The sequence below is a fragment of the Macrotis lagotis genome, chromosome X (assembly GCF_037893015.1).
Source record: "Macrotis lagotis isolate mMagLag1 chromosome X, bilby.v1.9.chrom.fasta, whole genome shotgun sequence".
Lineage (NCBI taxonomy): Eukaryota > Metazoa > Chordata > Mammalia > Peramelemorphia > Peramelidae > Macrotis > Macrotis lagotis.
Genome location: NC_133666.1, coordinates 659896571 through 659914699, shown reverse-complemented (window position 1 = coordinate 659914699; position 18129 = coordinate 659896571). Strand labels below are relative to the sequence as shown.

The 18129-nt window shown below is 38.7% G+C and overlaps 1 protein-coding gene across 1 annotated transcript in view; it reads left to right on the top strand.

Moving 5' to 3' along the window:
* Window positions 1–4753, top strand: part of ADGRD1 (adhesion G protein-coupled receptor D1) — a 490642-nt gene extending 485889 nt beyond the window's left edge. The window contains exon 24 of the mRNA XM_074205246.1: window positions 586–4753. Within this exon, the coding sequence (XP_074061347.1) occupies window positions 586–681 (96 nt within the window). The 3' untranslated portion in view covers window positions 682–4753. The remainder of the gene's footprint in view (window positions 1–585) is intronic.
* Window positions 4754–18129: the final 13376 nt, after the last annotated feature.

Here is an 18129-nt window from a genome sequence, read left to right as displayed (position 1 = left end):
CAAATATCCATTTGAGGGTATTAGGATGATGAAAACAAATGAAAAAATACTATATAAGCATTTTTGGAAGAAACTGGGCATGAGAATAGCCTAGAGAAGTGGGTAGGGTACATGATAGTTATGTTCAAATCGAAGACCTGTCTTGTTTCAGTAATTAGATTTGTTCTGCATGTCCCAAGAAAACAGACCTAAGAGCTAAAAGGTAAGATATTTGCCACGAGGAAGAAAAAAAAACCCCCAAAATCCTAAGAATTAAGGAAAAGTGGAATGAGTTGTTTCAGAAGGCATATGCTAAAGCCATTCAAGGTAAAACTAGATGGCCAATCATTGGGCATGTTGCAAAGGACATTGATTCTTGTTCAGGTAAAGGTTGGATTAAATGGTCTCTTGAGTTGCCAACCAACTGAAATTCCATGAAATCTTCCTTCCTATAACTTTTCCCCATGTCTCCTCTCTGTTCTTTAGTGTCAAACAGAATAAATCTCTACCTTCTTTCTCTATGACTGCCCTTCAATTGTTTGACAAAAATGCTCATATCCTACCCATGGTTTCTCTCCTCACTGTTTGTACTTTTTTGATTTGCAGATGAATGGGACCCGGCCAGGAACAACTCCCACAAAACTCAATACTTGGGATAAGAGTAGCAATTCAGCCAACCGGATTGACTTGTCAGCGGTGTGACCCAGGGCCAACTTCCCTTCATCTTAAAAAGCTTGCCATGTCTTTAGGGCTCAGTCCCCACCAGAGCCCCACCCAAATTATTCTCACAGATTTTGTTAGTAGAATCCTTTCTCCTCATCACTGCCTGGGAAATGGAAACTGGCTGCCTTGCTTGTCCGGTACCTGGCCATCTTCTTATGTTCACTCTCTCGTGTTTGATGGAGCTCACTTCTTGGCCATTAGCAGAGTAACTCTTGCCCTGGTGTACACTGGATAGCTTGCTGAGTAATGAGAACAGTAGAGAGAAGAAAAGAAAAAAGAATACACACACACACACACACACACACACACACACACATACACACAATCCCACAATGCTGCTGTCTGAAGCCCAGAACTACATGGCTACCATGAACACAGACCTCCTGAAGGACGTGCTTCAGCTTCAGTAAGAAATGAATGAAGATAAAGTACTTCCTGTTGAGAATCTGAAGAAAAAGCCTTCTTGCTTCTTTCTGCATTCTTTGTTTGCACCTGAGGAGTCCAATCATCCCAGGGGTGAATACACAGAATGCTGAGGAGATTGGCAAAGGAAAAAGAAATCCATCTGAATACCCCTAGGACTCTGCTCTGAGGAGAGAGCTCTGTTTTGCCTTTCTTATTGCATAGGAGACATAAACCCAAGGAAATGATGACTGTTGTCATGCTATCAAGAGATGCTGAAGTTCACAAAATTCATTTAGTAACTGTCCATCCCCAGGCAGATGATAGGTATAGATGAGCTACAATCTGTGTGGGATATCATACATACATACATACATACATACATACATACACAAAATTTACATACAGCCAATAGCATTCACATAAACTTGTTCATATTATCCTCAAATCCATGCAAAATTAAAGCTTGCTTCAGAATTCTAAAGGAGGTTACCAAATTTTATGACATCTATTACATTTTCCTGATTGTCTTTTCTTCTTACAACTATCTGTTGACTCCAAGGTCTACCTAGAGGTTTTGCTATCCGAATTTTCCAGTTTTAGCTACCTTCATCCAGGAGAATAGGAGCTCCTTGAGGGCAGGAATTGTTTCATTTTAGTCTGTTATCTATTCTTCAGTGCCTAATATAGTGCTTGTTCAAAGTAGGGTTTAAATTAGTGTCTGTTTATTTGACTTGCCCCATGGATCTCAGGGGCAATGAGAGCTAAGTGTGTTGTCAAAATAATGATACCCAATTCTAAAATAACCCATAGCAATTAACAAAGATGAGATCACAGCAAACCTGTGGATAGTCTCAATAGCTTGTAGATCCTTTTGGAATCCTTGGAAATTCGTGTCAACCTCTACCTGTGTTCTTTGAATAAAGGGATAGCATTTGTGAGGCAAAAAAGACAATATGACTTTTATTCTATCATTTTACAGTGGTTTCTGCCACCTACCATGCCCCTTTCATGAAGTTTTACTGCTCAAGTTAGTTTGGTATTTATTTCCAAATTTTTATTTCTCACCAACCACCACCAGGGGTCTCTCACCCATTTTTTGAGATTTTTTTGGTGGGGATATACTAAATCATTATTATGTGCAGAGCACTCTAAATTACCATTCAGTGTCATAGGTGGCTATTGAATTTGTAGTTAGTAGAACCCTGAGTTCATATCTGACTTCTCACACTTAACTAATTGTCTATCCATGGCAAGTCATTTTCCAGGGCTTTTCTTTTCTAATTCAGATATGAAGACAGAATGGAAATACTGTGTACAGCACATGATAGAAAGACTTGTGGCCTCATAAAGGAGACTTGGGTTCAAATCCAACTTTCGAGTCTTGTTTTTTGTGTGAGCGTGGACAAGTCACATGGCCCACCCCAAACTCAATTTCCTCATACAAAGACTGGGAATAGCCACACCAGAAATATTTGCCTGTGAGGATCAAATGAGCAATGGATATAGAATTTCTTGTAAACCTACTAACCCTAAAGGGCTATTAAAATATCATCTACATGACCAATGCCAATGTCTCCCACCCATTAAGTAGTGAATCCATGATAGGTCAAGTCTTTGATACTGTTCTTCCTTTTCATTTGGTCAATAGGACCAGAGAAGGGGGTTAGTGGAGTATGTGATGTGAACGTGGCTGCATCTTCTGCTGTGAATGTGAATGGGTTGACTTTGTTCAATCCTTTTGGAAATGGCAATAATTGTTACAATGATGTTTATGGGATAGGCCTTTATGGAAAACAAGGGCTTAATCAAATAAGTGTGATCCAATGGGAAGTGTGTACAAACCAAATACCAGAGAATCATACTGTGATGACGGAGCTCCAAATGTTTATGAAACGTATGGGCAAGATATTTAAACTTATTTTTGTAACTAGAAGATGATTTTTTTTTCAAACTGTGACCATGGATGGATAGAGGTTGGAATCCCGTTCCCCTTTCCTCTCTTTGCTGTATGACAAGACAAGTAATGTTAGGGTTGAAATGAATGAGTCCAATTCAGTAAGTTATTAATGTTTCTGTTTTTGCATGCTTGACTCTTTCCTGTTGGTTGTTCTGCATAGGTTATAGAGCAGATCCCTCAGCAATGTGGCAATAACCTGTTCAATAAACTTGAAGGATGTGCCATTCTATTGATGTAGTTGTCTCCCTCCACTGATACATCACAACCCTACTGTAACTTATCTTTGAGTGTTGTTATGACTAAAAAAATTTATCACCTTGAGGTCAACCTTGAGGGACAAGTACTCCATTGCTTCAATGAATCTTTTCTCAACTATGTGGACCTTCATTCTTTCCATTAGGAGAACTGGAACCCATTCATGTCTGGCCTTCCAGTACACCTCTGCTCCATGATCTCCAGAGAATCAACTGACTATGGGGAGGGAGCAAACACATATGCTAAGGACTTATTCCCTCTGACATTGTTTGGAAACCAATGGAATGTCCAGGCTTTTCAGCAATCATACTCTACTCTTGCAATTATAACCAAGGAAATACAATTAGACAAATGTTAACAAATGTTAATTAAGGGTCAAATCTTGTTCTATCCAGGGATGAATAGTGTTTGTTTTAATGCAGCCCCCAATGCGTACTTAATAAATAACAAAGATATGATTTATTATACTTTTCAATGTGACAGATGAATAAAAGGAGTGTACCCTGAGATCTTTGCCATATCTTCTCAAGGTCTCTTCCAACATTTACTTTCCCTTTCTCTAGATTCAATGAAATAGATTTTCTTATAGTCTATTCCATTTTTCCTCCCTATAGCTTAAGATTGGAATGGCTTGTAAAGAAATAATGTAGACACATTATGTGTGTGAGTGAACCTAGAAGTTAGAACACTGTATTATGACTTTGGAAGTTGAAGTTTTTGCTTCTTTAGTTTTTGATGAACTAAAAGATAGTAATGATGTGATCTTGCCTCAGCTTGATTCTGTTTCTTTGGTCTAAGGCTTATCTCCTGTTTTCCCAGAGTCTGGCTGATGTATCCAAAAAGAAACAATCAGTTCAGATTTTCTAAACCTTTCTGTCTTAAGAAATAAAAATAGTGCAACATATTTATGGGTTTATATACTTGGGCTTCTGCTATATTTCATCAGTGAAACATAATTTGGCCAAAGATGAAATTGTAATCAAAGGAATTGTGACTATGTAATAGATTACATCACATAAATGGTAATAAATGCCAATAAGGAATAAAATTATGCTTTTTTCCAAATAAAAATAAGTCTTCATTTCCTGTTAGTAATTTGTAATCCTCCCCCCACCCCCTCCAGGTTGAACTTGAAAACTCTAAATCTCTAGAAATCACAAGACTAGTGACTGGATGAGTGAATGAAAGCATTGATTAGGCACCAGTTTTTTTGTGAGGTAGGCAGCTAGGTGATTCAGTAGATAGAATGCTGGGCTTGAAGTCAGGGAGACCTCAGTTTAAATCTGGCTTCAAGCACTAGCTGTGTGACCTTAGGCAAGTCACTTAACCCTGTTTACCTCCATTTCCTCCTATGTAAAATGAGATGGAGAATGAAATCACAAAATGCTTCAATATATCTGCCAAGAAAAACTCAAATGGGGTTATATACAATTTGAAACAACTGAAAAATGATAGAACAATGAGAGAACTGCTCATTGCCCCCTCTGAGCCTGTTGCCTTAGCTGTAAAATGAGCTGGAGAAGGAAATGGCACAAACCCCAAAGACGGTATTGTTTCTATGGTTCAGGAGGTTATGAGTTGAACATAACAAATGATTGAACAGCAAAAATGCGTTAGATAACTATTCTAAGCTCTGGGGAATCAAAGAGAAAAGATGACCCCTGCCTTCAAGGAGCTTACAATTTGGCTTGTTCTGCTCAATCTCTGGAGCCCCTTTGAGATGTCAAGGGGGAAATTTGCAAAGAGGCAGATTTAGACTTAAGGATCATTCAAAATAGGAGAAAGGCAACTCATAGAGAGAGGGAAAAGAGTGTGACTAAAATTTCAGTCAGAAAGAACTAGGTTCAAATCCAATCTTAGCTATTGAATAGCTATGTGACCCTGGGAAAAACCATTATCTTCTCATCTATAAAATGATGTGGCTGGATGTTATAGCTTCTAATGTCCCTTCAAGCTCCAAATCAATTATTCTCTAACTAGAAACATTGTGAGTCATAGGATAGTCTATCCTCCCCTTCCAATGGGAGTATTGGTTTGATTACTGTTTCTAGGTAAAGAAGCAGAAAGCAAGTGGGGGGTGATGCAGAGAGGATGTCTATAGCAGAGAGGATGTCTATAGAAGCAGATGGTAAGAAGTTGGGGTGAGAAGAAACAAACATTCATTTTTATGGTTATAAATGTGTCAAACTCTGTGCTAAGCACTTTACAAATATCTCTTTTGATCCTCAATTCTCATTTTACAGATAGGGACATTGAGGCACACAGAGGTGACTTGCTCAGAGTTGCAGAGCTCATAAGTGTTTGAAATTGGATTTGAACTCTGATCTTCCTGGCTGTAGTCCAATACACTGTGTCCTGCACCTCCAGCTGCTTCTAAATGGAATGAATGGGAAGCATGATCTGGGATGGGCTACATGTGGGCTAGGTCATTGATAGTCATGTTCATGTCTGTGATATTTAAGGTTATCTTAAGGGAAGACTGAAGGAACAGTTGGACTTGTTCTGCTCAACCCCTAAACTCCTTTGAGAAGTAATGAGATGGGGGCAGAGCCAAGATGGTGACAGGAGAGGTTTGTCTCTTAGGTGCTCTCACTCAAAACTTATAAACTGAGAAGTAATGGGGGGAAATTTGCAAAGAGGAAGGTTTAGACTTAAGGACCATTCAAAAAGTTCCTATCCATTCACAGGATCGAGAGCATGACACAGTAGAAACAAAACAAGTGATCTGGGTTTGAGTCCTATCATTGTCACTTAAAACCTGGGTGACCTAAAACAAGGTAATCCACTTCTCTGGACCTTAGTTTTCTCATCTGTAAAATAAGAGGGTTTTGATTATCTAACCTCAAAAATCCTTTATAATTCTAAAGCTATTATCATATGTATTATGACAGTTTCCTCTTATTGGAAGTCTTCTAATCAGAGCTAGTAGATCTGTTGTTCATTTTATTATGGAAGAGATCCTTCAGACACTGGTTAGACTAGATGACTCCCGGAGCCCCTTCCAACCTTGATATTCTGGGACACTAATCGATACTAGTTGATATCAGGACTTATGGCTAAATCCAGTGACCTAGCCTCACTCTCTTTGTCTCAGCACTGTTGACTACCCCTGTCTTCTGGATCTCTTCTCTTCCTTAGGTATCTGAGACAATGCTTTTTTCATGTCTAAGAAGACCTTGGGTAGATCTAATGTGTTATTGTAATGTGTCTTATTTGATGTGTATTAGTTGTATGATCTTGGGTAAGTCACTTAACCCTGCTTGTCTCACATCCAGGACTATCTCCAGTCATCCTGATTCATACATTGCCATTGGATCCCAATGACTCCAGAGGAGAGTTACCTAGCACAGTCTCCATCACTCAAATCCAACTCACTTGCTTGCCATGGGATCACCTCCCTGATGTCATGGTCTTTTTTTTTTTTAGGTTTTTTTCAAGGCAATGGGGTTAAGTGGCTTGCCCAAGGCCACACAGCTAGGTAATTATTAAGTGTCTGAGACTGAATTTGAACCCAGGTACTTCTGACTCCAGGGCCGGTGCTTTATTCACTGTGCCAACTAGCCACCCCTGTCATGGTCTTTTTTTGAGAATGATGGATAAATATTGCATGTGTGTTGAAATAAATATAAATTTGCTATATTTAATGTATTATACATGTTACATATAGTCCACATATATTATCACACACATATATGATATGATAGATGACATCATATAATCATGAAATTTTCTATTTGGAAGAAAAATCAATGAACGTGCTATCCAATGGATACCCCCAAACCACTATAGTAAGCCCAATTCATGTCCTTCCAACTTCTGCTTAAAGTATACCTGTAGGTGGAGACAGGGAGCTCAGACTATTTCACCAGAATAATTTTAATTTTTAGGATGTTTGTCCAGAAATCAAGCTCAAATCTGCCTTTTTAGAGTTTCCACAAATGCCTCCTTGTTCTGACTTCTGGCATCAAGCAAGACAAATCTCTTTTTTTCTTCCAGATGGTAGCCCTTCACATACAAATTCATATTCAGCCAAGATGGCACAAATATCCTTGAATTTCCTCTAGGTGTCAAACAAAATAAAAGTATATTCTTTTTTCCTTCTTCCCTTCCCTTCCCTTCACGCTTCTCCCTTCTCTCTTCTTCTCCTTTCTCCCTTCTTCTCCCTTCTCCCTTCTCCCCTTCTCCTCCCCTTCTTCCCTTCTCCCCTCTCCCCTCTCCCCGTCCCCTCTCCACTTCTCCCCTTGTCCCTTTCCTTCTCCCTTCTTCTTCCCTTCCTTCTCCCTTCTTCCCTTCTCCCTTCCCTTCCTTCTCTTTTTCTCCTTTCTTTCCCTTTCCTTTTGCAAATGAGATTAAGTGACTTGCCCAGGGTAACATAGTTGCTAAGTGTCTGGCATTGGATTTGATTTCAGGTCCTCCTGACTCCAAGACCAATGCATGCTTCTTCTCAAAAAAATCCTGGCTTTCCCGTTTCCTTTACCTTCTTCTCATCCTTGAAATGTGGGTGTCCCTAGGGTATGCAGGTAAACATTTAACAATCAGCCTTCCAGAAAAGCAGGGCAGTCTTTTAAGCTTACTTTACTTCATAGACATTTTCTCCTTCACGTTTTAAAAATTTAGACAATCAACCAAGCAATTTATGAAGCCATAGTTGTAACATTTGCTGAATTCTGGGCTTATTCTGAAAATGTAACAAAAGGCTCTCCTAGCCAGTTTGAACTGACTTCATCTCCCTCTCCCTCTCCCTCTCCCTCTCCCTCTCCCTCTCCCTCTCCCTCTCCCTCTCCCTCTCCCTCTCCCTCTCCCTCTCCCTCTCCCTCTCCCTCTCCCTCTCCCTCTCCCTCTCCCTCTCCCTCTCCCTCTCCCTCTCCCTCTCCCTCTCCCTCTCCCTCTCCCTCTCCCTCTCCCTCTCCCTCTCCCTCTCCATCTCCCCCTCCATCTACCTGAGAGAAAATCTCATGACATCCCATGATGCATTCCCTGACTCCTAACAGTCAATGGCATTTACCTGAATGTCACATCAAAAGGAGGAAAAAAACCCAATAGCAACAGCAATATGACAACAACAACAAAAATCCACTTCTTGACCAATTTGAACTCACAAATTCAGAATCACAGAATCTCCTAATGAAACGGAACTTTAGTGATGTTCTAATACCATCTAGTCCATCCCTATATCAGGAACTCCTCTAGGACATCATCAACCAGCAGCGAAGTATGGTACAAAGGGTTTTGAACTTTTGAGTCATGAGACCAGAGTTCCAATCCCACCCAGGCCACTTATGATCTTGGTGACCTTGTACAAATCCACCAATCTCTCTAAACATGTCTCTGCATCTGTAGGATGAGGGGATAGGACTAGATCTTTGGTTCTTAGCCCTTCTTTTGTTCCTTGGACCTCTTTGACAGCTCACTGAAGCCTATGGATCTTTTTCTCCATATAATATTTTTAAAGGCAATGAAATAAAATTCATAGATTACACAGAAAGCCAATTAAATTGAAATAGTTATAAATATAGAAAAACTCCACAAGCTTAAGGTTAAGAACTGCTGAACAGGATCTTTGATTTGTTTTTTTTTTTTGCATGATTTCCTAAGGAAGTCCATTCTTTTTTTCAATAATGCTAAACTTTAGGAAATATTTTCCCCCTCCTATAGTGTTATCAAATCTGTTCTTTTCACCTGCTGCTCCTAGTTCTGTCTTTTTTTTGGCAGGCAGGAGAAAAAGTAATCTCTTACCCTTCAGATATTTGAAAAGAGTTGCCATGTTTCTCCCTAGTCTGTCCTTCACTAGGCTAAAGCCTTACAATTCTTTCAAAAGAGCTTGTCATGATATGAAGAATTTTACCATCTTCTGCACTTCCTAAATTGTGACCCAGACTGAATGCAATACTCCAGTTTGGGTACAACCAGGACGCAGTAGACAGGGTCTATCACCTCCCTCATTCCAGACTCTGTCCCTTCTTCTGTGACCCAAGATGCATCATGTTCATCTCCTGTTTATCACCTACTGTTCCCTCATATTGAACTGAAAAATCAACAAAACCCTTAGATCTGATTTGACTTTTTTGCACAGTTTATCTCATCCCACTTTCCCCACCTAATACTAGTGAAGCTGTTCATTTTTTGCCCAAGTTTATTTGGCTTCATATTTATCCTTATTAAATTTTATCTTGTTATATTTTGGCTCAATGTCTGAGCCTATCAAGATCTTTTTGGAGCCAGACTCTGTCATCAAACATTTGACAAGCATGCCATAAGCGTCTTTATCCAAGTCAGTGATAAATATTTTAAATATCATGAAGATGAGAGGGAGGGATGGAGAGAGAGAGAGAGAGAGAGAGAGAGAGAGAGAGAGAGAGAGAGAGAGAGCCAGATAAAAGAGTTATCATTGATAGATAAGTGATAGAGGGAGAGATGGAGAAAGAGAGAGACACAGGGACAGAGAGTTCAGTAACCCATTCAAAAACCAATTATAGTTTTACAGTTAGCTTGGCATGACTTGTATTTGATGAAGCCATGTTGGCTCTTTGTAATCACAAACTATTCCTTTTATAAGGCATTCTAGAATTTTATCTGGTACCATAGTTAGAGTTACTGGTCTACAGTCAATGATTCCATTTTCTTCCTTTTGTATTTGAAAATTGGGGCACTATTTACCTTCTTTTCTGTGGCACCCTTCCCATTCTCCATAGTCTCTCAAAGACTATTGAGAGTGCCCTAGCAATCACTTCAGTAGTCCATTAGGGCCTGGGGACTTTAAATCATTGAGGACACATCAGCACTTTTTAAACTCTTCTTTAGGAAATGTCTGACTCCATCTGCCATCTTGATGATTTCTTGACTGCTGTGCCTGATTAACTCATCATTCACTGTCCCCTCCCCCTCCAAGAAAATATTAACAACGCAACAATAGCAGCCTTGGCAATAACAAAAGCAAACTATTTGGCCCTCTTACCACCTTTTTATGTAAATGGAACTATTATACTTATAGCCACTCAGGCTGAAAACTATAACTTTCAAGTCTTTCCACTCCACTGGAAAATAGGATTCCACTCTTGGCTCTTCCCATCTCTGATAATGAGCTTTTGGCCTTCTGTAGCCCATTACCAGGCCAGCACAACTCTTCCTGTAAAATTCTCTCCAACCTATTTCCCTAGCATGACTTTATGTTTTATATTCTCTCATTACCATGTAAACTCCTTGAGGACGGGGACTATTTTGTTCATTTTTGAATGTATCATCAACAATTAGTACTTGAGAAATGATCCTCAGGCAGCTAGGTGTGAAGTGAAAAAAGTGCTGGAACTGGAGTCAAGAAGGCTCATCTTCCTGAGTTCAAATGTGACCTCAGACACTTAGCTGTGTGACCCTGAACAAGTCACGTCACCAAGTTTGCTTCAGTTCTCTCAGCAAAATGAGTTGGAGAAGGAAATGGCAAACCACTCCAGTATCATTGACAAGAAATCCCTAGTTACCAAGAATCAGACACAACTGGACATCAGCAAAATTTATCTGTTTGTCATCCATCTCTCTCTCTCTCTCTCTCTCTCTCTCTCTCTCTCTCATTTATCTATCATCTATCATCTATCCATCCATTCATCTATCTATTTATCTATCTATCTATATCTATCTATCCATCTATCATCTATCTATTCATCTATCATCTATCTATCTATCCATCTATCTTATCTATCTCTTATCCTATCTATCCATCTATCTTATCTATCTCTTATCCTATCTATCTATCTATCTATCTATCTATCTATCTATCTATCTATCTATCTATCTGCTTTTATGACTCTTCTCTATCTTATGTTCCCCAACAACTAATTAGTTGTCAAGTTGTATTAATTCTACTTCTTTAGTACTTCTCATTTGTCCTCTCCTTTCATCTACCTCTGTTAGTTTAGGCTTTTATTACCTTTCACCTAGAGTGTGATAATCACTCCCTAACTGGTCTTTCCATCTGCAGTTTCTCTGATGCCCCTCTCTCTTTCTCTAAATTCTAATTCTAATTTTCCTAACTTGCCAGTCATATCATTGGACATAAAGTGAACAAATTATTGCCCAAATCCTATTGGCCAGTTAGTGTCTATAGAATATATTCTTAGTTCTGACTCAGGAGTCCTTCAAAAGGCACTTGTTATGAGATAAAAATACCTGTGCAGAGTGAATTAAGGAGTAGGGTCTTTTCATCACACATCATCATACTTTTTAAGAAGCAGGCTCCCCAGGTTCTTTCATCAGGTTTGCATCAGCTGAGCATTTGGAGCATGCTTATTAGGTATGGCTTCGGATCACCATCATTACTCCCACTATCACAAAAAAGGGAGAGAAAGGGAGGAGAATAAGCATCAATTTATCTCATAGTATTGGAAGGCATTATACTAAACCCTTTATAATTACTATCTCCTTTAATCTTTATAACAATCCTGAGAAGTATGTGCTATTGCTATTCCCATTTAACTAGTGAAGAAACTGAGGCAAACGGGTTGTTGTCTAGGATCATACAACTAGTGAGTATCTGAGAGTGAATTCAGGTCTTCCTGAATCCAGGTCTGGAACAATATATCACTGTAGTGACTTTTGAAATCTAAAATATGGTTTCCACCAATGTTTTCAATTTTATATTACTTCTTATAAGTTTTATCTTATACTATTTTATATTTCATATATTAAATATAAAATATATATTATATTCATATACTTTATGTTATCTTATATTTTATCTTCTATTACTTCTCTTCATGTTCTCTCTATATACTTGCTAAGCAGGTTACTCTCCACTTTCATTTGTATCTTGTACCATCGCATCCCTATTCCTCTATTTGTGATGCCCTCCATCCCTAGACCATTTCCATCTATTGATGTTCTTATCTTCCTTCAACCCTATCTCTTGTGCCCTGTCTCTTGGATGCCTTCTCTCCCCACTTACACATTCCAGATGAGAATGATCTCTCTTTGCTGCCCCCATATATCTTGGTTGTTTCCTTTGTGCTTATCACTCTCATATAATATATAGTGATATGGACTTGTCCTGTGACTTTTGTACAGGGAATTTCCAAGTGAGAAAATTTCTTCTACCAATTTAGGTCAGCATCTTCTCCATAACTTAGTTTCAGTGAACACGCAGACCGATGAGAAATAAAGTGACTTGCCCAGTCACACAGAGTCAGCATTTATCAGAGGTGGAGTTTGAAATCTTCTGCCATGGTGTTCCTCATTTACTGGAATTACTTATATAAATTTTTTATCATTCTTTTCAATTGTTGACTCCTATAGGAGAGGGCATGGTCCGTATTTCATCTTTGCTTTTCTTTCTCTGCCTAGCTCAGGGCTTTCCTTTCTCACACACAAATATTTGAAGAATCTTTTTTCCTATATGAGAAATTCTCTTCATTCAATAAAGTTGTCAAGATGTTGAGACCTTGGTAGATTATAGAATCATAGCTGAAAAAGACCTCAGAGACCAGTTAGTCCTAATTTTACACAGGGAAGAAGCCAAATTCATTGAAAGTAAAAATAGCTAACATCTATATAGTACTTTCTGGTTTGCAAATTTAAGACAACAGCCCTTGGAGATAGGTACTATTATCTCATTTTTTGATAGGAAGAAACTGAGGTTGAAAGAGTAAATGATTTCTCAAAGGTCGTCCAAGAAATAATTTTTTAAATATTTAATTTTAATTTAATTAAAATTTTCTCAATTATATGTGAACAAACATTTAAAAAATTTTAAAATTTTAAAAAAAATTGAATTCCATAATGTCTCTCTCTCCTTCCCTCCCTCCGGTCCTCCTTCCTTGAGAAGGAAAGCAGTTTGACCTAGATTATACATGCAAAACATTTCTATATTAGTTGTGTTGCAAAAGAAAATGCAAACCAAACTAAACCAAACCAAACACAAATAGAGAAAGTAAAAAAAAATATGCTTTAATCTACTTTCAGTCTCCATCAGTTCTTTTCTTGGGAAGTAGCTAGTATTTTTCATCAGAAGTCCTTCAGAATAGTCTTGGAACAATGTATTGTTGAGAGTAGATAAGTCAATCACAGTTGATCATCATTTAATGGTGCTATAATTGTGTATACTGTTCTCCTGATCCATTCATTTCACTTTGTATCAATTCATGTAAGTCTTCCCACCCTGCTCATCATTTCTCATAGCACCATAGTATTCCATCATACTCACATACCACAACTGGGTCAACCATTCCCCAGTTGGTTGGTATCCCTTTTAACTTCTAATTTTCTGCCACCAAAAAAAGAACCACTATAAATACGTTTATACAAAGGAGGATCTTAATTCATGTCTTGACTACATCTTTGTGGTTCTTGTCCTTCATTATTGAAGAAGACCAAAATATCATCTCTATGTTTGAGATAAATTACAGTGTGTACAACTGTGGCTGATCAGACTAATATGAGCTTGCAATGCTCCACCACAGTATGGGCACAAATAGTCCATGGGAACACCTGGGCTGAGTACTCTAAACTTACATATCTTTCATTTTCTTTGAGCTGCTTAAAATCTCCCTTGCTCAAAGAGCACAGTCCCTCCTCTAGTGAGGGAAAGACATGCTGGGTGGTCTTGTGTCAGTGTCTCCCATGTTGCACCATCAATTCTAAAGTTCTTAAGAGAGACTTTCAGGGTGTCCCAGTGTCATTTTTTTCTGACTTCCTTGTAAGTGTTTGTCCTGTGTGAGAGCTCCAGAAAATAGTTTTTTTTTTGGCAAGCATATATTTGGTATTCTAACAATGTGTCCAGCCCATCATAGTTGCATTCCCTGTAGTAACGTTGGAACATTGACAATTTAGCTCGAGAAAGGACCTCAGTGTCTGGTATCTTCTCCTGCCAGGTGATCTTCAGAATCTTCCAAAGACAATTTAAGTGTAAATGATTTAGTTTCCCAACATGGTGCTGGTAGACTGTCCAGGTTTCACAGGCATCAGCACAATGGCTCTTTATACCTATAGTTTGGTAGTCATTCTAATATCTCTTCTCTCCCACACTTTCTTTTGGAGCCTCCCAAATACTGAGCTAGATCTGGCAATACAAGTGTCAGCTTCATTGTCAATGTGTACCTCCCTGGAAAGGACACTGCCAAGATAAAAATTCTCCCTGGTGCTGACTGGGAGCACCTGGTTTTCTTGGTTTTCATTGCCTAAGGTTATAGAGACTATAATGAGCACAAGCTCATCGATCCATACTTTGTTGCATCTCAGATTCAGAGGCTGCATTGAGTGCACAATCATCGGCAAATAGTCCTCTGCACCAACACTCCCTCTGCTTTGGTCTCAGCTTGTAGCTTTTTCATGTTGAAGAATTTGCCATCTGTGTGGTAGCTGACCTTGAGGCCATGTTCATCCTCTTTGAAGGCATTTGATAACATGGCTGAAAACGTTATTCTAAGAAGTATGGGAGCAAGGATACATCCTTGTTTTACTCCATTGGTGACCAGAGAATCTTGAGAGCATTGTCTTGAGAGCATCCAGAACTTGAGCATGCATGCCATTATGAGACTGTCATACAATACTGATGAACTTTTCTGGGCAACCAAATTTTGACATAATTTTCCATAAACCCTTGGAATTGATGGCATCAAAGGCCTTGGTCAGATCTATAAGTGTTGTATGCAAACATGTTAGTGAGTGTGTACAGGATAAAATCTAACAAAGACTAGTGAAGGATGGTCAGACTGAAAGAAAAAGTGGAGGAACAAGAGAGGACAATGTCTAAAGAAACCTAGGGAAGAGAATAGCTAAGATGGCAGTTCACAGTGTCAAAGGCTGCTAAAAGATTTAAAAAAAAGAATTATGAAAACGGTATAAGATTTGGTAATTAGGAGATAATGGAGGGGTGGCTAGGTGGCATAGTGGATAAAGCACTGGCCCTGGAGTCAGGGGTACCTGGGTTCAAATCCAGTCTCAGACACTTAATAATTGCCTAGCTGTGTGGCCTTGAGCAAGCCACTTAACCCCATTTGCCTTGCAAAAGCCTAAAAATAAGAGAGAGATAATGGAAAACTGTGGAGAGAACAGTTTCATATATCAAGAAACATATGAGGAACATATGCTAAGGGGAAGGATTCCTGTCTGGGGATTATAAGGAAGGCTGGCAGAATCAGTTGCTAGAAGGATGGGGCTAGCAGGAAAATAGAATGGGTTCATCAAAGTTGAAAACAAAGGATTATTTAATTTGTTACACCTGAGGGAAGGTCCAAAATGGAACATATGAGGAATTGAGTGCCCAAGGAGATGAAGGAATTTGTCTAAGGTTATATAGGCTATAAGAATTGCAGGCCGAATTTGAACCTAGACTCTTTGACTCTAATGTCAGTGATCCATACCAAAGAGATTGTTGATCTGAACATGTAAAACTTTAGACACTACCACAAGACATCTGGGTGACTCATTGACTCTTTGGGTAAAATGTTGGAACTGGAGTCAGAAATACCAGGCTTCAATTCCAGACAAATACACTTTCCAATTGTGTGACCTCAGACAAGTCACTTAACCTCTTTCTGCTTCAATTTTCTTATCTACAAACAGAGATAACAATAACACCTATCTCATATGGTTGATGTGAGGATAAAATGAGATAATATTTGTCATTTTTGTAAATCTTGGAGTATTGTTTTAATACCAGTTATTTAAATTACTGAGGCAAAGTCCTGTCCTGTGATGACTCTTGGCAGGAGTAGAATGGTTGAACTGTATTAAAAGTATCTGGGAGGACCTTCAGGAACCCTTCAAGACTAGTCCTCTATGAACTCATCAAACTTCAAGTCTTCTTGCTTTGGGTTTGTAAGTCAGCATTTAGAAGGAAGACAGAAGAGGCCAACCAACCCCAGTTCAATTTGTGTAACTAATCAATCTAATAGAGTTTAACTATACTGAATGGTCTTGAAATCTATGGTTTTAACTATAAATATGTTTGGATATGGAATTGCAGAAAGAACTGGATTAGTAACTTAGAACTTGAAAGTGAAAAAGAAACCAAGACTGTCAGTGATGGCTTATTTATGCTAATTTATAAGTAGATATTATTAGAATAGGGAACCCACAACAGGAGACTCCTAGCAAATGAAATCATGGGCCAAAACCAGAAATCAAAACCCAAAAACCATAGTGTGGTTTATATACTCCGTAAACCGCATGTCATACCACTGTAATTTTTTGAATAATATTTTATTTTTTCTAATTATATATAAAAATAATTTTTAACATTTGTTTTTTTAAATTGAATACCAAATTCTTTCCCCTTCTTCCTAAGACTAAACAATCTGATTTAGTTTATACATACAAAATATATTTCCATATTAGTCATGTTGAATCATTGTGAAATTAAAACATGTAAACACATGTGTTACAGTTAAGTTTAAAAACTAAAGATTTGATAAAAGTCCTGAGGATAGTCAATTAATGTTTATTATGCACCAATTTTAACAGAAGGTCCAAAGTAATAAGAACAAATTTCACAACCTACCTTGGATACGAACAGTATCCTACCATCTCAAATATAATGTGTCCTATACCAAGGAAGCCACTACTCCAATAGAATAAACCCCAAATTCAGAATTGACAGTTTCTAACCATTATAGTATTTTATCTAAAATTAGTATCAAATCAACAGGTCACACTTCTTCATTGCCTCAGGTTCTGTAATAAAAAAAGGAAAAAGTCATGTGACTTCTTTATTTTAAAATAAGAGTTTAAAATGGATGATAATAAAAATGTACATTAAATAACTTAAAAGCTAGAAACTCTTAGAATTAGAATATTCTATAATTGCAATTGTCCAGAAACATAGACTATCTCCAGATATTGGCTATTAGGTTCCTCATTAGCTTCCTGTGACACCTCCATGCATTTTTCATACCTTTTATTCCTTCCCCAGGGGATCTAATCAACTCTAGCTATAAGGGTGTTGACATATTCCTACATCTTTTATATGTTGCTGATTCATTTCAGATGTATTTGAGTCTTCCCAATTCCTTTGGGAGTTTTTGTGGCAGAGATATTGGAGTGGTTTGTCATTTCCGGCTTTAGCTAATTTTATAGATGAGGAAACTGAAGCAAACAGGGTTAGATGACTCGTCCAGGATCACACAACTGGTTTGTATCTGAGGCCAGATTTGAACTTATAAGAATGACTCTATTTGATTCTATGCAAGGTGCTCTAACCATTGAATCATCTAGCAGTTTATATCTTTTATATAACTGGGGTAAAAGAAATTTAAGTAGTCAGTTGAATTTTTCTTTTTAACCCTACCTTGTAAGAAAAGACTTTCCCTTCCACAAGAAGAGTAGGGGAAAGTGGAAAAATATTTAGGAAAACATCAATTAAAAAAACAAACATGTGTGGAGCCAAGATGGCGACATGAAGGGATCCAGTCTTAGGAGCTCTCTGATAATAACTCATAAACTAAGGACTCTAACTAAACTTTCAAGAGACAGAACCCACAAAGGGACCCAGTGAGGCAGTTCTTCTACTCAAGGTAACCTGGAAAAGAGCAGAAAGGCTCTGCTCCCCGGGGTCGGAGGGGTGGCCCCCAGAGCGAAAGAACTTCAGCCTCCTGGAGGCAGCCCCAGGGTGCTGGGAGCCACTGCTCACAGCAGCGGGGGAGTCTCCTGAGCTGCACCCTGGGGAGCACTGGGCATAAAGTGGGGGAACAGCGGGGTACCTCTGCCAGAGCAAGCACGTGGAACCCAGCCCTCAGGGCACACAGCCAGCAGCTTGGTCTTTCAGCAGCCCAGAGCTGGAAACAGAAGCAGGTGGATCCAGTAAGCAGGAGCCTCCAGGGCATGAG